The 25,607-nt window shown below is 34.1% G+C and overlaps 1 protein-coding gene across 2 annotated transcripts in view; it reads right to left on the bottom strand.

Moving 5' to 3' along the window:
• caln1 (calneuron 1) overlaps positions 1-25,607 on the bottom strand; it is a 72,339-nt gene that overhangs the window by 44,947 nt on the left and 1,785 nt on the right. Inside the window, exons 1-4 of one of the 2 annotated variants that reach the window (XM_051129571.1) lie at positions 24,631-25,148; positions 14,867-14,991; positions 6,977-7,120; positions 2,566-2,678 (exon numbers count right to left, since the gene is read on the bottom strand). In XM_051129571.1, coding sequence (XP_050985528.1) covers positions 2,566-2,678; positions 6,977-7,120; positions 14,867-14,991; positions 24,631-24,758 — 510 coding nt within the window. In that variant the 5' untranslated portion in view covers positions 24,759-25,148. Of the gene's footprint in view, positions 1-2,565; positions 2,679-6,976; positions 7,121-14,866; positions 14,992-24,630; positions 25,149-25,607 lie in introns of those variants that run through there. The other variant, XM_051129572.1, reaches the window with a different exon arrangement.

Raw genomic sequence — 25,607 nt, 5'->3', positions numbered from 1 at the left:
TGCCCGATTTTGAACTGTCAAAATGCAGTTTAAATGCGGCTTCAAACGATCCCAAATGTGGTTGCAAGCGATGCAATCACAGCCGAGGAACTATGTACGCTAAATGTGTCCACAGTGTTAGGTTTTTTTGACTTAACAGGGTGGACACTAACAGAGTGGACATTTTGACCTAAAATCAACCATTATCATTCCCCAAGTCTGAGGGGAAAAAAGCTAACACAGAAGGTCTGTCAAATAAATAATGTTTTTTAAAATGCTACTTTTACAGTATTTCAGTTTACTTTTTCATATTCCCCTTAACAGGGTGGACATGTTGAAGTTGATCGCATCAGATTGGAAAGATAAAATAAGTAAAAACAGACAATCAGCATTTATTTATTGGCCAAGTATGCATAACATACAAGGAATTTTCTGCTGGTATGAGGCATACAAAAAATCTAAAATAGCCAATAGTTGAATACAAACAGGGTGGAAAGTATTTTGAGGAACAAGCTAAAAAATTTATTATTATTATTATTTTTTTTATTTATTTGTTTGTTTGTTTGTTTGTTTGTTTATTTGTTTGTTTTTTTATGTTTAATGAATTTAATACTTGGAAAATATGTATACACTAGAGAAAACTATTACTGATATACCAAACAAGGTACATATATAAAAAAAAAACCTAGGAGAAAAAAAATCACTCATATTAGGTGTTGCATTCATCATCAGAATGGCAGACACAGGCCTGGGAATATAGGAAAAAATATGATATTTGGTAGTTTAAAATGTTTATTAATATCATATGTTTATTATGTTAATTTTTTTTTTTTTTTAATTAAATATGCTTTATGTTATTGACATCAAAGACAACTTTAAAACTGATGTGGTAGAAAATTTAAAAGGCAATCATGATCTTTACTGGGGACACAAAACGGCACCAAATGCCAGGAACAACCCATATATGAAAGCAGCTAGAGTTTTTTTTTTTTTTTTTTTTTTTTTTTTTTAAATGATTTTCATTCCTTAATAAAAGGAAAAATTAGAATAAACAGAATACAGAATAAAATATTAGAAAAACGTAACAAAAAATATAGAAAACAAAAAATAGAACGGTTAACTGAAACTGAAGCTGAAGTACTAAAACTATTAAAATTTAAACTGAAATAAAAGGAAAAAAATGAATACAATGACAAAAGCACATGAAAATTATTTAAACAAACTAAAAACTGAATATATAAAAATAAAAGCTAATTCAAAATATTAATAAATACTATAATAGTATACTGTAAATAATACTACAGTAACACTGGGGCAGGTGTGTGTACATGATATTGTAATGCATTTCAGAGTTTCTGTACGCAAATACTTACGCAAAACATCTTGTATGATGTTTTAAGTAGTATTTAACCACATTTTCAAACTAATTTTGTGTTTACTTAAACATGAACTCAAAGTATATTTCAAAGGCTGTGAAACCTGTGAAGAACCAAATAATTGTCATTTAAGTATTCAGCATGTGCTCATATAACAGTGTTTTTGGCCAAGAGGGGTTCAGAATACCCAAAACAGTGACCCAACCACTGTTTTCACACTGATGATAATACGGAAGTTTCTTGAGCATCAAATTAACATATTAGAATGGTTTCTGAAGGATCATGTGACAGACTGGAGAAGATGCTGAAAATTCAGCTTTGCATCACAGGAATAAATTACATTTTTAAATTATATTCAAATAGAAAAGTGTTATTTTAAATTGCAATAACATTTCATAATATTACTGTTTTTTAATGTAATTTTGATCAAATAAATGCAGCCTTAGTAAGCATAAGAGACAGAAATTCAATCATTGGTTCAAAAACATATTACAAAAAAAAAAAAAAAAAAAAAAATTACAGACCTAAAACTTCTGATTAGCTACATAAATCTGTTGAATTTTTAAATTATGTCAAGTAATTTCACTGTGCATAATGAAAAACAGATGCTATTAAGGAGGTGTTATTTAATGTTTTTGAATAATAAAACCAAAAGGTGCCTGTCAAGTTATTGACAAATTCTTTATGCAAACATTTATTGCCGCTTATAGGATGTCAGGGTTCTGGTAATGTCTATTACAAATCTCCCTGATCGTTCAAAGAGTGAGTGATCTGGTCTCTGTAAACACTGAGTTGTCAAACTCATCCGGGACAGTCCCTCCAACGGGGCCAGCCAAGGTCAGGAGCACCTGTCTCAGCCAAGTGGGGCTGGCATGGGCTCTGCTTCATCTTCTCCAATATCATCACACAGCACTCCATCACAATCCTGAGAGATCACTAAACCCACAGAGATCCTCAGCACTCAGCCAGAGCACGACCATGCCAAACACTGCCATCACCCAGACCAAATCAGCTGAATGCCATTCCAGCAAAACACAATCAACACACAAACGTCAATAATGTAACAATATCCACTCAAGCCTCCCAATCCTGTTATTCAGAAAAACAAGCATCACACCAATAAAAAGGCTTATATAATATAGCAATTTTAAGACTCTTTGAAGTTTAGTCCTGCACAGCCACCAGTAAATTACCCTCCACAGCATCTTACCTGCCAGAATATGCTGTCGATTGTGTTTCCAAGGAAACCTTCCCGTGTTTCAGAGGACAGGAGCTTCGGTCCAAGTATCGTCATGAACTCGTCAAAGTCCACCTGTCCATCACCTGAAAAACAAATTAACATCAGAATCCGCTCACAAATCCAAAAAGCTATATTTAAAATTGATGGCATCATTATATGACTGGAGGCATTAAAGGTGTAGGTGGGAAAGCACGTAGCAGTGACATTTTGTCGCGACTGACCCAAGTTCGAATCCCCCTTTTGCCAAACTCGTTCTTTTCCCTTTTCACATCACATATCAGATCGGAAAGGAATGAACGAAAAAATGAATGAAAAAATAAAAAAGTTTAAAATAAACTTGGGGTATGTCGAAAAACCCATCGTATTTTCTCCCTCAACTTCAAAAATCATTTTAAAATCATCCTACATTGCTACAGAAGTACCGACCCACTGAACATGCAAAGAAGATCTAACACCCTCAGCAGAAAAAGTAAAACAGCGATGTAGGACGATTTTGAAGTTGAGGAGTTTTTCAACATACCCTAACTGTACTGAACCGGAAAAAAACTAAGTTCAGGCAGGACAAGACAAGACAAGCGTTTGACATTAAAAAGTATATAAATTGTATTTTTAAAATGAAAATAAGCAATCATTTTGCTAGATAAGACCCTTCTTCCTAGCGGGATCATTAACAACCGCATTTGAGATCGTTTAAAGCCGCATTTAAACTGCATTTTGGAAGTTCAAACTCGGAGCACCACTGAAGTCAACTATATGAAGAAAAATCCTGATATGCCTTCCTCAAAAAATGTAATTTCTTTACGACTGACGAAAGAAAGACATGAATATCTTGGATGACAAGGGGGTGAGTACATTATCTGTAATTTTTTGTTCTGGAAGTGAACTTCTCCTTTAATAATTTGAATTAAAATTTGAATTTAGACTCAGTAAGTTATTATTGCATACTGTTTTCTAATGTACTACAATACTGAGGTGCAGATAATTGTCACTATTTGCAATAAGTAGTATAAATAGCAGACAATCCTGCTATTTTAACAGTGTAAATAGAATATATTTGCACTTATAGTGTAAATAGCATGTATCGCTAAGAAAATATGCTACTTCCACATAGTGTAAATAGAATGCATTGCTATTTGCACTTAGTGTAAATAGCCTCTATCACCATTTACACATAGTGCAAATCCCCGCTGCCATAATTTTAATAAAAATTATCATTTACACTCAATATGTTATTATTGCATACTCTTTTATAATGTACTACAATACTGAGGTGCAAACATCTGCCACTTGCACTGAGTAGTATAAATAGCATTCAATATTATTGCAAAGAAAATACTGCCATTTTTACATAGTGTAAATAGAATATATCACTATTTGCACGTATGTAAATAGCATATCATTAAGAAAATACTGCTGTTTTCACTTAGTGTAAATAGAATCCATTGTCTATCGTTAACTAAATTGCCTAAAATATCTCGGTTTTGGCTTTGTTTTTCTTATTTACATGCTCTGCAGTCCTCAAACATTAAATGTACGTGTATTTGCATTGCTTTGCCCATTCTTTGTCTCTCATTACACGGATGGTCGATAATGTACAATACCAGCATGCTATTGGTCAAACTACTTTTCAGGAATTATGTGTCTGGGGAAAAGAAGATGTATGGTCACCGTTTTCTGTTCACAAGTATTGCTTTAGAAAGCATCAATAATAATTATTTACAAAAAATGAATGCCAACACCTGCTGATCTTTCACTGTTTGGCTAAACTGGAAGACTCAGTTATTGGTTTGACAGAGTCACGCTGGGATATAATGAAGTATTTTAACATTGAAACATACTCACTTCACCATTAAGAGAGTAAATATATGATAACACATCACAGCTAAACACATGAACACATCAGCTGTTATGAGCAATCAGTCTAACAAACATTAACATGCTTTAAAAAAAAAAACGCTTGAATGAGTGCGACCTGTGCTTGCAAAACTACTTATTGGCTTCCTCAGACAATGTAGCCCTCCTGAAGATGACTCAATGTGACAAACTTCAGCTGAACTCTGAACATTAATTTGAATCATCAAGCACTACTGCACATTGGATTACATCTGCTGGCCAAATTCATCTGATGTCTGGCAGTTCGACTCACTGCAGGTGACTATGGCCAGGTATTATGGCTCTTCAATGTACAGATGTGCTGACAGTGATAAAGGTCAATTGAACTCATTTTGATTTTTATCCCACTGTTTTTAATTGACAGTCCATATCACTATCTGAACTTCAGAAGCAGCATTTTGGTTTAAACAGTAAAGAAGGTAAAATGGAAGGTAACATTTAATACATATAATAATAATTAAACAATGCTTGCAACTACTCTCATTTCCCCACTTACTTCTTTTTGGCTGCTAATACCACTGAGTCACATTATTTGATTTACATGTGCCCGCTGTGCACCGTTATGCTAATGCCACTGGGGTGGCGGTTGTGCTGGTGGCTTGGGCCCGTGATCAGTGCTTGCAGCTATATTTAAATTTTTTTAGTCACTCATTTTTCTTATTTAGTAAAGCAATATATTGTTAAATAAAACATAAGTTTTGTTTTTAAATGTTACACAATATAGATTATGTGGAATAAACATACCTAAATTTAGTTGAAAATTGAATGAAATTTATATATCTAGCTTTTGCTTTTTCCCCTCTAAACGTCTAAGAACGTTTTTTTCTTTTTGCATTTTCTGTCCCCTCATGTTATGTTGTGACATCTTCCCTTCAAAAATAAAGGACTAACCGTTCTTAAAGGGATAATTCACCCAAAAATAAAAGCTCTGTCATAATTGAATCACTCAAGTCATTCCAAATGAGTTTCTCTCAGCTGTTGAACACAAAAGAAGATATTTCAAAGAATGCTGGTAAACAGCTGATGGCAGCCATTGACTTCCGTAGTATTTTTTTTTCCACTACTTGAATACTTTGAACACTACTTCAGTAGTATTTTTTCTATACTATGAAAGTCAATGGCTGCCATCAACTGAAATTTCATTTTTTACAATCATAACTATCAGTATTTATTATGTTTACACCTAAATTACACCTAAAAGCCCAATAATTCAACTATGTTATGGAAAATTTGATTTTTTTTTTTACCCTCAAATATTTAGCTTTAGCCGTTCACTTTATGACAAAAATAGATATCTTTGTATTCATAACCAATCTCCTAAACAGTATATCTATCACTGATGTATCATGCTGTTTAATATTATAGATTCATGGCTTTAGGTTCAAAGTAAAAGATCCTGATAAAATGCCCTCAGATGACTAGGCAAAGGCCTTGACTCACAAAAAGGAAAATTAAAAAAAAAAAAAAAACACTCTATTAAAATGTTATGAAATTTTTATTAAAACAGAATTTAGCTGGCATAAAAAATTAATGAGGGGCTCCTAATCTAAAGCGAACAGCCTGAAATCAAAAGGTAATGTCCAGTTACTGTTTTATGACCATATGTTAATGAAGCAGGAAAATATTACTGTTTTATTAATTCATTTCCACTTAAACTCCTCATGCAAAAAAAGAGAGCCTTCTCTACGGATTCACCAAAAAATATGTCAGGCCCAAAAGCCTGTAGATTAGTTCTGCTGGCTTAGAGAAGATGAAACTGAAGCAAATTGCTTTGAGAATGAAAACTCAATAAAATAAACACAGTGACATCCAGCAGTGTCTGCAATCGACAGTCTTTCATCTACAAAGCAGTAGCTGAATCTTTATGAATATGAATTACAATCAGAGCGTCACATACAAATGAATGCTCCTGTCCAACTTACTGAATAATATAAATAATAATAAATGTTATACATTGTTATACATTTTTTTAGTATACAACACCATTCCAAGTTTGGGGATCACTGGGATTCTTATGAAAAAAATTAATACATTTATTCAGCAAGGATGCATTAAATTAATCAAAAGTGACAGTCAAGGCATTTATAATGTTATAAATGTTCCTTTTTAAAAATAAATGCTGTTCTTTTGCACATTGCAACAAATCAGCATATTTGAATGATTTCTGAAGGATCATGTGACACTGAAGACTGGAGTAATGAATGCTGAAAATTAATTACATTTTAAATATATTCAAATAGAAAACAGTTATTTTAAACTTAAACTTTTATTTTTACATTTTTAAGGCACTTTGAACTGAACTGAGAGTGTGTGTGAGTCAGGATTTTCTTACATTATGGGGACCAGATCATTCTAAATACTGTCCTTAAGGTATAAGTTTAGAGGATAGAAAATATCCTTATTGCAGTATAAACCCAATGGAAGTCAATGCCAGTTCCCACCAATGACGGGAAAGCAATTGTGTGTGTTGGTAAGTAGAGGAACTCACCATCCATGTCCAGTCTCTGCATGATGATTGCCAGCTCCACTTCACTGGGCATGTACCCTAGTGAGCGCATGGCCATGCCAAGCTCCTGCTTGGAGATGAACCCATTGCCATCCCGGTCCAAGACCCTGAACGCCTCCCGGATCTCTGCCAAGACAAACAAGTGTGCGACTCAGCACCTCAGGTGGCTTCCCATCATAAGACATCTCACTAGTTGTCCTCCACTGAGCAATGATTGCAGTGATTTGCCACCTTCTCTGCACCTGCTATTACACCAGTGGCAACACACGCTGCTGCGCTGTTTCTTTCCTCAAAATGCTTGTCACATTCTCACTTTACTGTTCATTTTACTGCTGAAAGTAGCACTAAATATCTGAATTTTAACCAGCCACACAAACACACTTTGAGGCCAGGTTTTTCCTGGCTTTTTCTTTTGATATCTGCTCTACAGAGGAGGACTCTGCCTCTGAAATGCATATATATCTCGAATTGTGGAGACGAGGAGTCGGCTCCATCAAATGCATATTTTATAAAGGATTCTTCTGTGAGGAGAAAACTTGTGGCAGCAAAGGATTGGTGTTTTAAAATAGAGCTTGAGTGTCACATCTCTGAAGAACACTACGGCTGCGCTGCACGCTCGAGCACACAGCAGTACATAGGGTAATTTTGCCTACATATCACGGCATTTGAAGTCATGCAACCTGGGAATTAACACACATTATACAAAAGCTTTGACAACACGCTGCACTATTCTCATTCATCTAAATCAAGATTTAAAGAGCTAGTTCACCCAAAAATGAAAATTACCTAGATTTACTATTCTACATTCTAAAAAATGCTGGGTTATTTTTTTAACCCAAACGCTGGATTCAGCCCATTGGGTCATTTATTGAGTTGTTTTTAATATTTTTACCAAGGTGCAGGGTTATTTTTTAACCCATATGCTGGGTCTAACTTGGGTCATTTTTTGGCTTATTTTAATATTTTTTACCCAGGTGCTGGGTAGTTTTAAGCTGCTGGGTCATTTTTAACACTGGGTTATTTTTTTCTGCCCAACTGCTGAGTTAAGCCTGTCTCTGACGAAATAACCCAGCTGCTGAGTTACAGTCAGGACGCAGGCTTTTTGAGTCCTTTAGGAGAGAGAGGTTCTCAGCACCGCCGATTTGGTGCACTTCTTCAGCGAACTAAAGGTTTGTATACATTTTATTTCATTTATAAAGTCTTTACTGTGTTGTAAATTGTATTATTTCACACAACGCAACATAAGGACGAGATGTCAGTCAGCTGCGTCAGCAGCGATCATTTTGGATGATGAAAATGCCTTTTGCCTTGCATAAAACAAATGAATTTTATTCATTTTAATACTGAATTTAATTTCATTTGATGTTCTCTAATGTCAGTACTAGAGTAGTCAAAAGGTACTGGGTTCGGTACTTTCAGTACTGAAATCTTAAAAACGCCCATTTCCCGCTCACATCTGATCACTGTTGAGATGATTTTTTAGTCATGTCTGTTGAGCATGTGAACACTATGGACAATCAGTGATGTTTAAAAATCGTCTCAACAGCGCTCAAACGTGAGTGGGAAATGGTAGTTTTTAAAATTTCAGTACTGAAAGTACCGAACCTGGTACCTTTTGGCAACCCTAGTCAGTACTGTTTGTTTATGGGCGTCTTTGATCTACAAGTGAAACGCAAGGCTGCGGTCTGTCTAAAATGTTTGTTAAACAAGTTTAAATGTAGTATTAATAATAAACTATGCTGTATTTACCCAAATAAATTCAATTTGTCTTGTATTTTGTCCATGTGTTCTTGCTTAATAATAAATGTTACATCTTTTGATTATTGCTGTTGCCTCTAGTAACTCTAGTGTTTTTTGATAAGTTCTAGTCTATTTTAAGCCAGCAATATAATAATTTTTATACAATAGTTGACTTAAATAATAAAAAACAGCATGTTTGGTAAAAACATTTAACCCAACCAGCTGGGTCAAAATAACCCAGCGTGTGTTCTGTCCAATATTTACCCAGTGCTGGGTTGCCAAATAACCCAAGTTGGTTTGTTTATAACCCAGCATTTTGTAGTGTAGTTGCACAACTTTCTTTTTTCAGGTGAATACAATCAGAGTTATATTAAAAAATGTCCTGGTAATTCCAATCTTTATAATGGCAGTGAGTGGGTGCTGAGATTTTGAAGTTCAATAAAGTGCATCCATCCATCACAAAAGGTACACATGGCTCTGGAGGGCCAATTAAGGCCTTCTGAAGAAAAAAATATACATATTTAAGACCTTCCACTCATTGTCGTACGCATGTACACAAGAGAGTGGCGTTCCAGCAGATGACGTACAGTAGGACGTAGGCAAACACCGTGATAAATGCACAAGCGCAGTGGAGAGAGCAAGGCAAAACACTGGTCATGAATTAAAAGTGCAAATCAAGGATTCGCAAAGAAAAATGTGAGAGGATTTCGATATAAGCCAAGAGGAGACTGGTTTTACTTTGCTGTAAACAAAACTTGGTTCTTGCGAGATTAGCATATTCTCACCGGAGCTTATGCTACGCCTACGTCCCTAGTCATCCGCTGGAACACCACTCTCTTGTGCACGACATTTAGCAGAAGCTAGAGATTTCGGTTTATAAAGTTTTAAATATGGATATTTTTCGAACACAACTGCACCGATTCTCTTCAGAAGGCTTTTATTAACCCCCTGGAGCTCTGTGGAGTACTTTTTATGATGGATGGATGCACTTTATTGGACTTCAAAATCTCAACAGTCATTCACTGCAATTATAAGCTTGGAAGAGCCAGGGTATTTTTTTAATATAACTCTAATTGTATTCGTCTCTAAGAAGAAAGTCATATAAACCTATGGTTTGAGGGTGTGTAAATCTTGGGGTAATTTTCTTTTTTGGGTGAACTATCCCTTTAAGATTACACATTATCACAACAACAATAGGTCATATATTAAATTACACATTTGATAAGAGAAACAGCAATTAAAAAAATTATATATTTATTAAGTTGATAAATGAATAACAATTATTTTGACTTTAATTTTTTTTTTTTTTTTTTTACATATCCTGGACAGTGTGACTGTACAGTGGCTACTGTATGATTTTTTTCTTCTATTATAATAATAATATTTTGTAAGCCCTGAACAGCTGATTAACACTAAATTAATGTTCCTAAAATTTTAAATTGAATTTCCATAATTTTTCATGATATTTCCATGCACTTTTTAGACTAATTCATTTTTAATATAATTTTATAGAGAATTCTGTGGCAGATTTTCTTTTACATTTTCAGGTCAACAGTCATTTTCAGACTATGGAATTTTTGAACATAATTCCTGGGGCAGATTTCTATTTGAATTTCAGGTGCCAATTCTTTGCCACTGTCATTTTTTTTTTACAGTAAGTATACATTAGATGAGAAGTGATTTTAAAAATAAAATATTACAATACTGTTAAGAATTTAAAAACAATAAACTAAAAAAATAAATACACATAACAACTAAATTATAGCAATCATTAAACCATAGATTTAAATCACTTTCTAGTAAGAAAGTCTCCACATTAAAAATAAAGGTTCTTTATTGGCATCAATGGTTCCACAAAGAACTTTTACCATCCATGGAACCTTTTATTCCACAAAAAGTTCTTTAACCCTTTAACTGTCACTCCCATTTTTGAACACAGACATAAAAATCCACTATCCAGACTTAAATTTTTATAATTTATGAATGAAAAAATTTTGTAATATGATTTTAATGTACATTTTCCATAGTAATGCAATGTCTGATTTTAAAACGCCTTTCAAAGGATGAATTTTGAGAGTTTAAGTTTTGAACTGATATATAATTTCTTATGATTTCCAAAACATGAGGCAACGAAGAAAGTCTTTTGTGACAAAGGTCAGAACTAGATTTTTTTAAGTTGCATATATTAATGTATTACTTTTCCTACATAATTTGTAGCACAAAAATATGGTAAAATATCTATTTAGGAGTCTTAGACCTTTCCAACGATGTCATGATTAGATTAGGATTTATTTGTAATACGATGAAGTAAACTTAGGCGTCCCACAGAGGGGACGGTGACAGTTAAAGGGTTAAAGTGGAAAAGGTTTCTTTAGATTATAAAAAGGTTGTTTACACTAAGAAAAAATGGTTCTTTTCAGAACTGTTCACTGAAAGGTTCTTTAGAGAACCAAAACTGGCACTTCTATGGCATTGCTGTGAAAAGCCCCGTTTGGAACTGTGATCTTTAAAAGTGCAGTAAAATGAAAATGGATGAGTCAATGCCCATTTTATTCTTAAGAAAGACGCAATATTTGCCACCCGCTGAATGCCATGAGCACTTATCCTCAATGAACAGACTGATGTTATCGGTTATTAAATTTTACTTTACAGAAGGGCTCATGAAAAGCAATATCTAGTGAGAAATTGGAACGTTTCACAGCAGAGCATGACTATAAAAATCAACAGTGACAAGAGAAACACAAATTACTTTCCATGATTTTTAAAACTGTATTCATTTCCAATATCTTTCCAGTTGTGAAAAACTTTTAAATTCCCTGATGTTTACAGGTTTTCCATGCCTGTGCGAAACTCAACTCTATTCAACCCTATTTCATTTTTATCAAACATGACGTCTGCCAAGTAATCTGCATCTCAAACCAAATCAGAATTAATCAGGCAGAAATTAGGTAGGGGAGTACATAAAAACATATCTCTAAAGGTATTTATCAACCATTACATATTTTATGTATACTGTCACAATTATAGCCACACAAAGTGTTTTATATCTACAGCTATGGACATTTACACTGACAGTTATGTTTCAGAGCCAATTAAGAACATCTGTCTTAGAAAAAGGAGGTTCATAATTGTTATTCCACACAGACACACAAGAAGATTTTAGAAGCGGTGCAAAGTGTTTGCACAGTAAAGGCATTAGATTTTGTACGTAGAGGCAAACTCATGAATATATGCATAAGGAGTCTGTTGCGGATGTAAAGCCTGTTTGAAGCACAACGTTTCAGAAACATTTCGTCCTCTCAATCCTGGCTGTTCATCTGACAAGCACTGTTCATTATAAAAACAAAAATGACAAATGAAGTAATACTCATGTTTTATCAGATACCTGAAGATGCAATGAGATTAAACGTTAAGATATTTAATAGAAATGCCTTTCCTTCCACAAATGTGCTCTTGATTAGGCTACCGACCATTACAAATGTACAGAGATCATGTGAAATTTGCCTATTTTGAACATTTTTCACATCTGAGACAAATTATTATTCAGCAGTTTGTAAGAATAATGTTCCTCTTTTTATTTTTGGGTGAACTATCCTTTTAACATCTAGAAAACCTTATTGCTAAATTGTTGCTACCGTATTTTTTACAGTAAAATTCTGGCAAACACAGCTTTTTTACAGCAATTATAAGGTAAAATGCAGTGTTCGGAAGTAAAAAGAAATGTATAATTTAAAATGTTTATGAAATGTTACTACCGTATTTTATACAGTAAAATTCTGGCAACCACAGCTTTTTACAGTATCTGGCAACAGTTTATTTTACAGTATCCTTGTTACATGTGTACCATAGCAATAAGAGTAAACTAGATTAAAAAAAGTTTGTCAAAACAAACTTTAAGTTGGCTTGAGAAAGCCAGACCAGAAAGTTTGAAAAAGTTTGAAAAGTTTAAAAAGTTTAAGAAGTTTTTTTAAAAAGTTTTAAGTTTGGATGGTTTTCAGTCTGAAATAGTTTGTTTCTAACATGATTAGCAAGTTGCTAGCATGTTTTTAGTATGATTAACAAGATGCTAACATGTTTCTAACATGATTAGCAAGTTGCTAGCATGTTTCTAGCATGTTTCTAACATGATTAACAATTTGCTAGCATGCATGTTTTTAGCATGATTAGCAAAATGCTAGCATGTTTCTAACATGATTAGCAAGTTGTTAGCATGTTTCTAACATTATTAGCAAGTTGCTAGCAAGATTAGCAAGATGTTAACATGTTTCTAGCATGATTAGCATGTTGGTAGCATGTTTCAAGCATGATTAGTAGGGTGTTAGCATGTTTTACTATGGTTAGCAGGTTGCTACCATGTTTCTAACATTATTAACAAGTTGTTAGAATGTTGCTAGCATGTTTCTAGCATGATTAGCAGGTTGCTAGCATGTTTTAGTATGATTAACAAGATGCTAACATGTTTCTAACATGATTAGCAAGTTGCTAGCATGTTGCTAGCATGTTTCTTGCATGATTAGCAAGTTGCTAGCATGTTTCTAGCAAGATTAGCACGTTGTTAGCATGTCGCAAGCATGTTTCTAACATGATTAACAATTTGCTAGCATGTTTCTAGCATGATTAACAAGTTGTTAGCATGTTGCTAGCATGTTTCTAGCATGATTAGCAAGTTGCTAGCATGTTTTTAACATGATTAGCAAGATGCTAGCATGTTTCTAGCATGATTAACAAGTTGCTAGCATGTTTTTAGCATGATTAGCAAGATGCTAGCATGTTTCTAACATGATTAGCAAGTTGTTAGCATGTTTCTAACATGATTAGCAAGTTGCTAGCAAGATGCTAGCATGTTTCAAGCATGATTAGCAAGTTGCTAGCATGTTTTAGTATGATTAACAAGATGCTAACATGTTTCTAACATGATTAGCAAGTTGCTAGCATGTTGCTAGCATGTTTCTAGCATGATTAGCAAGTTGCTAGCATGTTTCTAGCATGATTAACAATTTGCTAGCATGTTTCTAACATGATTAACAAGTTGTTAGCATGTTGCTAGCATGTTTCTAGCATGATTAGCAAGTTGTTAGCATGTTTTAGTATGATTAACAAGTTGCTAGCATGTTTCTAACATGATTAACAATTTGCTAGCATGTTTCTAGCATGATTAACAAGTTGTTAGCATGTTGCTAGCATGTTTCTAGCATGATTAGCAAGTTACTATCAGGATTCTTGTTGCTAGGCTTGTCTAGATAGATAAATAGATTAGAAATATTAGCTTTCTCAAGCCAACCTAATTATGCATAATTGCAAGCGACTAACCTTAAATTAAACCCTAAACTAATAAGTACATGATGTTATTAAATATTACTACTCAATACTTAATTGTACAATCCCACTGTAATAAGAACACCATAAAATATACAACCAAAAAAAAAAAAAAGTAAATAAAATAATATAAGTCTAAAAGAAAAAATTATATATTCATTGTACACAGTCAACAAACACTGCTGTTTCTCTGTGATTAAGATGCTACAGAGTATTTGCTGACCCTTCTGACGGGAGCAATGCAACATCCTCAGGACTCCAGCAGCTGCATTTCACCCTTTGGACTGTTTCAGAGCAAAACCAACAGTGTCAATGACTTGTAGCTGTTTTTATCTCCAGATGTCCCACGGTGTTAATGTCACTTAAACATTCATTTTCAGGCCTCAAGGGTTCAAAGTATTTCTCTTCATGAGCTCCTTTCTGCTGACAAAGGCAGCGTTAATTGATTAGCGCTCTGCGTCACTCAACCCGATTCATGATGAAGAGTGTTGAAGGGGACGTGCGCTGCTTTGATCGTCATTTTTATACAAATTTTTGATTTTTGATTTATGATTTAATGCCTGATTTACATATGAAAACTAAAAACACTTCAGGGTAACACTGTATAATAGCCTTCATTAAAACGTTATGAATAAGAAATTATATAACTCTGAAGGGATCAGTAATTCATTCGCATTTAAAAATGAATATACATGAATACATAAATAAAAGATAGACGACACTATCTGTTATAAACGCATATAACAAAAAAAGGTTGACTTTCATTAAACATAGAGCAAAAGTTTTTGCGTTTTTGTCTGTAAGGTCATTGCTCACCATCTAGTTCCTCCACGGAGATGTTGGCGAGCTGTTCGCTATTGCTGTGTTCGGACAGTGAGCGACTCAAATAGTTCCCCTTGTACAGCAATCCTGCCGTCACATGGTGGAACGGCATCTTCTCCCTGAGAAAGAGATAAAGAAACCAGAAGCTCAACCAACCAGACCATAGGATATGGCAAATAATTGATGAAGATCAACATTAAACTATGATAGAGCATGTTTAGCTTGATTTGATGAAAATGACCATTGTGTCTCCACAGAGGGCTCATCTGTTATCACATTTCAGCAAATACCATTGTGATATTTTCATTGTTTTGCTGCATTATGAAGTGAAAATCTTGTTGTAAAAGAATACGAAGGCTTTTTCAGTGCAAATGAGGATTAAAACTAATGAAATAAGTAGCCATAAAGTGGCAAGTTATTAAAGCTGAAAGCATACACTGGCTCTCTGAATTACCCTTGTGTTTGTGAACATATGGGTGGCAGTGTCTATGAGAACACTGTTATTGTTTACAGGTGCTTATTATAGAGCCATTAAAATCCTGCTGACAAATGCAGTTTTCACCTTTAACAGCTGCATTTGCATTTTCTCATATATATATATATAAACTAGTGGTCTACCAATATGGGTTTTATAATGAATGATACCAATAACAAGAGACTAGGGTGAATGATGGGCAATATAATGCGGATATACTGTTTACATAATACATAATATTAATATAATATTTTATATTAAAGTAATATTTTTTAAAAGTCTCTTATGTTCACCATGGCTGCATTTATTTGATCAAAAATACAGTAAAACAATAAAAGTATTGTGAAATTATTATAATTTAAAATAAATGTTTTCTACTTGAATACATTTAAAATATCATTTATTCATGCAATTCAAAGCTGAAATTTTAGCATCATTACTCCAGTTTTTACTGTCACATGATCTTCAGAAATCACACTAACATGCTGATTTAATGCTCAAAAAACTATTATTATTATTATTATTATTATGAATGTTGAAAACAGTTGTGCTGTTTAATATTTTAATTGTGTAAACTGTAAATTGTGTGAAACAAGCACATATATATATATATATATATATATATATATACACACACACACATATATATATAATCACACTAAAAATTATTGTGATTTTAACGGTAAAACTGCTACAGTAAAAATCTATTACTGGTTAACAGTAAGTTTCCCCATACACTGTAAAAAAAACAATTTGTTGAGTCAACTTAAAATAATTTATTACCCTGCTGCTTTAAAATTTTAAGTCAAAAAAGTATATTCAACGCAAAAAAAAAGTATATTCAACTTGAAAAGTTATACTAAGTGACAACTTAGAAATTAGGGTTGATTTAACTTAAAAGCTGGATAAGTAACCCAGCTGCTTTAAAATTTTAAGTTTAACAAACACAAATATCTAAGTTGTCACTTAGTACAACTTAACATTTCAAGTTGAATAAACTTATTTGAGTTGACTGAACTTAAACTTTTAAGACAGCAGGGTAACAAATTATTTTAAGCTGACTCAACAAATTGTGTTTTGTTTTTTACATCTGTCTTTTACAGTGTACTATATATGGTGAAAATCTGTATTGGACATTTCATGTAATTTTAAAGTTTTTGGACAAAAAAAGAATGTGTAATTCAAAATGTTTATAAAATGTTGCTGCCGTATTTTTTACAGTAAAATTCTGGCAAACACAGCTTTTTTACAGTAATTATAAGGTAAAATACAGTGTTCGGAAGTAAAAAGAAATGTATCATTTAAAATGTTTATGAAATGTTGCTACCATTTTTTTACAGTAAAATTCTGGCAACCACAGCTTTTTACAGTATATGGCAACAATTTATTTTACAGTATCCTTGTTACATGTGTACTATAGCAATAAGAGTAAATTATGCATAATTACAAGCAACTAACCTTAAATTAAACCCTAAACTAATAAGTACATGATGTTAATATTACTACTCAGTACTAAATTGTACAATTGCACTGTAATAAGAACACCATAAAATAAAGTACATCCAAAAAATAAATAAATAAAATAATAGTCAAAAAAGATTAGATTTTGAGTCTAAAACTATGTATAATGATCGTTTCTTTTCATCAGTCAGTCAGATACAGTTGTAGGTCGATATGATATTCTCAGAATGGCTACATAATGGACAGCATATTGATTCTTCCAGTAATATAAACCAAATATTTCTGCAAACCTAAAGCAACAGCAGTTTTACTAAACAAATGTATGCAGAGTTCAAGAAGGGAACATAACAATAACTACAAATCAAACTGAAACTGCTTTATATGCAAATCTCTCATTTCTCAGATGTCATGGTTAGCAAAAGCAGAAATTCTCTATTAATTATTCAGCACAGTTAGAGCCAAGGGAATCATTTTAATACAATGGCGTCAGATAGAGATGTGAGACGGAGTTTCAATTCAGTAATTGCTCTGTGTTGATTAGTATGTAGTGAGTGCCTTTCGAAAACGTGAGTTTTAAAAACAAGCTTGAGAGTCAAAAGCCCACTCAAAATGCACAGCACTCCACATCCTGCAGGCCGTTTCACAGATCGAGATGGACTCTGTACGTATCAAGTACTCCCACAAACAAACCCACTGAAGGCTTTACTGTACTTTCTGGCTCAAGGCCCACGTGACAGCCGCCAGCCATGCACTAGCCGTTATTAAAATGCAACCAAAAATATAAATCAAGCTTTCAACAATGTAAAATGGTCTTGATTAGCCTTAAAGAGACAGCGAAAGCACAAGTGACCACAGCACAGCACAAAAACAGTCATAAGTCACACAGGTGTATATGTAGCAATATATACAAAAAATTGTATGGGACAAAATGATCGATATTTCTTTTATGCCAAAAATCATTAGGATATTAAGTAAAGAGCATGTTCCATGAAGATATTTTGTGAATTTCCTACCATAAATATATCAAAACTTAATTTTTGATTAGTAATATGCATTGAGAACTTCATTTGGACAACTTTAAAGGTGATTTTCTCAATATATATATATATATTTTGCACCCTCAGGTTACAGATTTTCAAATAGTTGTATCTCGGACAAATAACTATCCTAACAAACAATACATCAATAGAAAAAAGCTTATTCATTCAGCATTCAAATGATGTATAAATCTCAATTTCAAAAAAATGACTGGTTTTGTGGTCCAGGGTCATATATGTGTGTGTATATATGGGGCGCTTCCTCTGAGGAGGCAAGGAAGGCAAGGTCTCCTCAAAATATTGGATGAGAAAAAAAATTGTAGTACAAATAAAAACTGTGATTGGTTCATGCAATAAACCCCGCCTCTTGTGTTCATGTGCATTTCGTGTTCGCGAATCCGTCTGAATGGACAATATAATGACGTTAATGGGAAGACAAACAGATATAATCACTTTTTTACATCAAAATACGACTTGAAATGGCATGAAAACATGATCTGTGGGAATTTTTAGTCTGTAATCAGGCTGGTGAAATGTAAACATCTCCGTGTCCACATAGCGCTGAAACCCTTTTGTAATTGTTAAGGTGCGTTCACACCAGACGCAAATGAAGCGTTAAGCGTGAGTGCTTTACATGTTAAGTCAATGCAAAGACGTGAACAGACATCCTGCGGCGCGATTCGTGTGAATGAGGTGGCGCGAATTGAACGTTTTGGGCGTTTGACGCGCGAACACGTGATTTGCGTGAGTTGAAAAATCTGAACTTTGGCGAATATTCGCGCCGCGTAGCTTGCTCTAGTAGTGACGTGATTACGACGTAGTGAGCGGAGGCAGAAATCCGAAACAACAATGGAAGACAAAATCAGTGTCGCTGTATGTGGATACCCGGAGCTGTACAATACATCTTCATACTTTTATAGAAACAGGAATAAAAAGGATCTTGCTTGGAAGAAAGTGAGTGAGGAGGTCGGATAATCTGGTAAGTTGTAAAAAACGCTTTTACTCAATTTGATCTATATACATATTGATAGACTGATCTGATGGACCCAAATATGGCGCCGAACGAGTGTTTGCTGTTTTTCGGCCTTCCATAGCACATAAAGCGCAGCTACCCTCTCAACAAAATCCATGTCAGCCATTTCGCAACGAGACTGGAGCCGCCTGGCAGAAGCCCCTCCCATGACGCGAATTCGCGTCTGTTGTGAAGGGAATTTCACGCGCAAATTAAGCGAGTAAACTCAAAATGTTCAAGACTTATAACCTGGAGGGATGGTAGTACTTACACCGCCGAGAACGTCAACAAGGCTCGATCCAACCGGCCTGATCGGGGTGCTAAAGCGATCAAAAGTACGACATAGCACATAACTGCTAAATCTTCAGTTGCAGGCTCAAGTGTCTTATTATGTTGTTGGAATCCTTGGCTCACAGCGGACAAAACGCATGCCTTTAGATTTGATCATGAGCCTGACAAAACATTTAGATTTTCTCAAAAACCTACTTTTGTGAACTATAGTCTTAGGCTTTTGCCTGATTGAAACCAAACTAGTGCAGAAAGCTCCCTGGAGAGAATCTATTTTTAAATAAACCAAATGTATCAAAAAAAAAAAATGTAACTTTTGACTCGTCATTGCAAAGGGACGCCAAAACAAAGGGTACTTGTAGTAAAATGGCTATAACTACTGAACAGAACAAGATATCTCTGCCAAACTCAGAACACTTATGTAAGAACTCAATCTGAGGTCACAGGACAAAAATTGCAGAGCTTGGCCATTTGGTATGCTTTAAGAGGGAAAAAACTTAATTATAATATGCTATAATATAGGTATAGCCTTACCTATTTACCTATGGCAACCATTTGTCCTATCAACATGAAAATTACTGTGCACAGTCTTGGTCCAAAGTGCCACAATTGTCTATGAGGACATTTGCGCATCTAAAAAACAAACCATGCCCGCACTGACCGATGTAGTTTAAGCACCTATTAGACAAGGTTAATGGAGGCCGATCGGAACGAAACTCAGTGGGCCTGTTTGATTCATGACCTCAAAGCTCTGTGAGAAATTTGAAAGAAATCGGCCTCTGGGGGGTGATATCTGATTTTTCAAGGGTATAAACGATTGAACATTGCACGTTTTATGCGCATACACATGATATTGGTATATAACAAAAATTGGTATATGATAAAACTCCTCATTCCAGAACCACTCTAGAACCACTGCTGTCAATTAAATCATTTGTTAAATGATTGAGAAGATGTAAAAAATAAAAAAATCCCACTTTTGTGAACTAGTCTTAGGTTTTTCATTCAATCTGGAAAAAGCACTGCAGTACAATCCTCTGGACTCTCTAGGTCAATAATTATCAAAAAATGTTAAAATTTACCAATTAGGAAGTTATAACTTTAGAAAAGTGGCCTGTCCAAATTTACCCAAAATCCTGAAAAGCCTAAAGGAAACCTCGAAACTTCACGAAACCTGGTGAGCGCTTGCAACAGGTGATTCTAAACTAGCATGCAAAGTTGACAAAGACCACAGCTGGCACTATAACAGTCATAAATGTTTAAAAAACATTATTTTTGTATGGTAAACTACCTGGATTTCCCAAAAAAAAAAAAAATATTAAATCATTGATTTAGGTGGTTACAGGCTTGCTAAATAATGTCTTTTTTCATATGTGCTTAAATGCCTTAGAGCGCTTGAACCTTATAATCGCTGCTTGCAGCTATATTTTAAATTGTTATTGTTAAATTACTGAGTGGACCTTATAAATCCCTCTCTCCTCTGTAACTTTATGCTGATTTACTTCCTTCAGCAAAACTAAAAGCAGCCCTTCCTTCATAATGTGATTCTGCCCTGCTGGTGTCCTGTACAGGAACTTAAAGCTCTCATGGGGACAATGTGGTCACCCAGCAGGTTAAATACCACCATACCGTCAGCAGACAGCAAGAGAGAGAGAGAGAAAAGCCACTTGAAGCAGCAGTCAGCATGAAGGGGCAGGAGGTTCCAGATCACAGACGACGCTTCGGGACGTGAGCCCACAATCACAGTATGTGCTGGGCTCCAGCCAGTTACCAAATCAGAGTAAAACACATACAGCTTGAGCTCGTAGTAGCAGTCTGCTGAAGGACATATCCCATGATGGATGGCACACCCTTGTAAAATATGGATGCTGCCTTGGGACAAATGTAGGAGACTGGGGGTTTGCTTTAATGGGGCAGTTGATTGGGACGTGCAAAGCATTTAATGACCTGAAAGTAGTTTAAAATCTCTCAGGTTTAAGTCTAGAATCTCTCTATCAAATGTGGAGATGTAAATTTTCAGTAGATCTTCACATTAGAAGCATCTAATACTTGGACTACAGAATAAGGATTCAGTAATTATTAAAAAAAAAAAATTCTTTGAAAAATAGCAAGTTCAAAAGAGCAGAATTTATCTTTTTTTAAAAGTTGTAGTAATGCCTCCTCGCTGAATAAAACTATTCATTTCTTCCTACTGACCCCAAACTTTAAACTGTAAAAGCGTAATCAAAATATTTTCTGCAGTCGAGTTCTCATTAATCTACAATAAAGTTTAATGTCCAGAATGATTAATAAAAATAAAAGATTATAATTAGCCTTTGGTGAAATGTTTCACACCAATGAATTAATGTCTGTAATTATGTTCAATGTGAAAGCTCATTAATATCAAATATTTTGTTTTTTATTTCTCTGACTATAAAGCACCATATGTCAACACTTTGCACAAGTAGAGTTGAATTGGCCAAATAAATCATTGTCCCCGAAAGGAAAAAAAGCACAGATGAACTGTGTATGTGGGCAATTTTAATTAAGGTAATTATCACAGTGCCTCCAGGTTCATTAGCATTCATATCAACTTCTTGTTTTCTAATGGTCCCACTTTGTTGATGGTTGATGTATACTCTGCTGCTTTAAAATAGCTTATGAAATAACTCATAAATCACTGCTATACATGCAATTCATTTTTATAACTGGCTAACTACACGTCACATTTATGAACAGGTCTACATGTTTTAAATGTCCAAAACTGTTTTCTTCAGACAACATATGACGCTTAACGATGGCGTGTAAAAGCGAAAGCAGCAAGTTTGTCTGCAAGAACAGTTCTTTATGCATTTTTTATTATATATCCAAACCCAGAATCCCTGGGGCAAAGCCTGACAGTCTGAGTGTGTCCAGAAGGAAAGTATGACTAATTTACCTGCCATCTCTCTATTATGCTTTTCACAGGACAAACTTCAAAGTGTATATGACAATTGCATAAAGCCAAAAGAACTACAATTAGCAAAAAAGTAAGTTGGAAGTATTTGATGCATCTGGTAACACTACAATGTGATGTCATTTGTTAACATTAAAACATGAACGAGCAATGAACAATACATTTATTACATTATTTATTAATCTTTGTTAATGTTCATTAATAAAAATACAGTTGTTCATTGTTCACGTTAGTTCACAGTGCATTAACTAATGTTAACAAACAACTTGTGATTTTAATAATGCATTAGTAAATGCTGAAATTAACATTAAGTAAGATTAATAAAAGCTGGAGAACTGTTCATTCTTAGTTCATGTTAACTAATGAACCTTACTGTAAAGTGTTACGGTTACTCTGTAGTTTGTCTAAAAGTAAAATTTAATTAAAGAAATGTAAATGGGTAGTTCACCAATAACAAGGACATGAATATCTAGATTTTGGTTCACATACATTACAGTATATATATAGATCTTCATATATATATATATAAGTAGATCTTCACATTGGAAGCATCTAATACTTGGACTACAGAATAAAGATTCAGTAATTATTTTAAAAAAAAAAAATTCTTTGAAAAATAGCAAGTTCAAAAGAGCAGAATTTATCTTTTTTTAAAAGTTGTAGTAATGCCTCCTTGCTGAATAAAACTATTCATTTCTTCCTACTGACCCCAAACTTTAAACTGTAAAAGCATAATCAAAATATTTTCTGCAGTTGAGTTCTCATTAATCTACAATAAAGTTTAATGTCCAGAATGATTAATAAAAATAAAAGATTATAATTAGCCTTTGGTGAAATGTTTCACACCAATGAATTAATGTCTGTAATTATTTTCATTATTTGTAATTATTGTAATTATATATATATATATATATATAGAATACTTTTAATTCATAATTAATTCAGCAGCACTTAATAACACAAATATTACTGCAGTACATTTTACAAGAAAATACTATTTTAGTCTTTCTACTTCAAAATTTTATGTGCAATTCAATGTGTTAATTGACATTTCTTTGAAATTAAGTGAAATTTATGGAATCTGTGAGTGAAAACTGTTTCTACACCATTTTTTTTAGTGAAGGAAGTATTAAATTGACCAACATTTACAGTCATTTAAATTGTCAGAAATGGTCATTTCTTTGTAATTACTTGTGAAACTTACTAGGAATTTCTGAGCAAAAAATAGTTTCTACATCATTTTTTCTGTGAAGGAGGCATCACATTGATCAAAAGTGACAGTAAAGTCATTTATAACATTACAAATATTTCCTATTTCAGATAAATGGTGTTCTTTTGAACTTTCCATTCATCGAGGAAAACAAACAAAAAAGAAAAAGCTCCACAAAATATTAAGCAGCACAGCTGTTTTCAACATTAATAAAAAAAGTGATTTCTGAAGGATCTGAATGATGGAATGATGCTAAAAAAAATTAGCTTTGCATCACAGGAATAAACTACATTTTAAAATAAATTAAAATAGATAACAGTGAAAGTTTTTCTGTATTTTTGATCAAATAAATGCAGCTTTGGTGAGCATAAGAGACTTAAAATATATATATAACATAAAATATATATATATAAACGCAGACCCCTTAATGTTTAATGTTTTAATGTTTTAAAAAAAAATGTTGGCCAGTCATAGCACATCTCCTCACTTAAAAAGTCCTGCACTGGCATGATGGATAAATGTACAAATATTTAATGTAGTTGCTAATTTAAAGCAAAATCATAAAACTTGAATTTATAATGATTATATAGATTTAGCTTGCAGTTTTATAGTAAAGTAACAGTTAAATAGTTTTAGGTGCAGTACAGCATGTCACATTATAGGACACTGCTTGACATCTAATGTCAACTATCCATTGTAAACACAGTGTTCTGTTTAGGAGGGATAATGGAGTGTCTGGACATAAAGAGTTTAGGCAGAATTGATCACGATGTGTTCAACTGAGGGCAAAACTTTCCAATCCAGCAGTGCAACATCACATTCTACATTTCCTAGAAAACAGCCGTGAATTGGATTAAAAAATTAAAATTCAATCATTAAATGTATTTCTTAAATGCCATAAAAGATAATTAATTGACTGATTTAAAAAAACGCACTCAAGTCATATCTTGTTTACTAAATATTAGTTGAAAATATTAAAGAAAGAAAAAAGTCTACATCCTTTAATCAAATCAGCTCTGGTGTCAAAATGTCATTCCACATCATTGTCAAAGTAATTTAATCTAAACCTCTTTCAAAGGCAACCTACGGTTCGAAGGACAGACTCGGGCATAAACACATTTCAAGTTATCAAAATCAAAACAAACACAAATCAAGCCAGTGATCACATACATACCAAAACAGAAGAATCAAAGCAGGACATCTCTCCACTCTCATTTAAGCATAAATATGTAAAATCAGAGCACATACCAACACAAAAACATCTTAAAACACATTCCCCACATGCCAGACTGTTAAAGCACCAAGATCCCGGGACGGCAGAAGCGATTCCTGTTGCTTACCCGTACGGATCATACCCTACAGGATACTCAAGCACAACAGGCTCTGTCCCAGGACTGCTCGGGATACATGAGCCCTCTCCTTCAGACCCCTCCACCCGAGGGTCCGGATCCAGATCGGTGACCTCCATCTGACGGTGCACTCCAGGCTCGGAGCACAACGGCAGGCTGTCCCACAGACTACGTCCCAGTGCCGGTCCTCTCCCCGAGCAGCATAGAGTGCCCAGAAACCCCTGGTTAAAATTTCAGCAGCCCGAAGCAGGTAGTCACTCATTCATGCGTTCATTCATCCTTTCAGCCGGTCAGCATCTCCCTCATGTCATGCTCCGGTGTCATCGGCGGACTCATAATAACAGTGGCTCGGTGACATAAGTAGTCCTGCCTCTGCAGCTCCGTTGAGAGCACATACACACACACACACACACTCTGACACACTGCTGACCAGCCCCCCGGACCGCACCGCCACTCCTGCTCTCTCTCACATTGCACACACTCCTCCAGGTTTCTCTAGTCATTAGCATGTCCATCACTTTTTTCCCTGAAGGGGGTGTTGGCTGGGCACCACCTGACTTGTCAAATGAGACTAAGGTGAATAATTTGCCCGGAAACTGCCATCTGCGTGCCAGCAATGAATTATACAAAATGTTGTTTTGCACAGTGTTTGGGAATAGGGGGTTGGGGATTTTTACCAGAAATAATAATAATAATAATAATAATAATAATAATTTTTAAATAAATAAATGAAAAAAGATAAGATATCCTTAAAAGTAAAAGGTTATAGCTAATTATTTTTGTTGTTGTTGTTGTTGTAATAATAATTATAATCATCATCATCATCATAGACAATCATAGTAAAAAAAAAAAAACAGCAAAAATTGCAGCAGTAAAAAAATATTTACAAATAAAATAAAATCCTTCAAAGTAAACAGCTAATTATTATTATTAATTATTGTTGTCGTTGCTAATAATAATTTAAAAAA

Source organism: Labeo rohita, chromosome 15, assembly GCF_022985175.1.
Source record: "Labeo rohita strain BAU-BD-2019 chromosome 15, IGBB_LRoh.1.0, whole genome shotgun sequence".
NCBI classification, from domain to species: domain Eukaryota; kingdom Metazoa; phylum Chordata; class Actinopteri; order Cypriniformes; family Cyprinidae; genus Labeo; species Labeo rohita.
The sequence above is the reverse complement of the archived record's forward strand: the minus strand, read 5'-3'. Positions and strand labels throughout refer to the sequence as shown.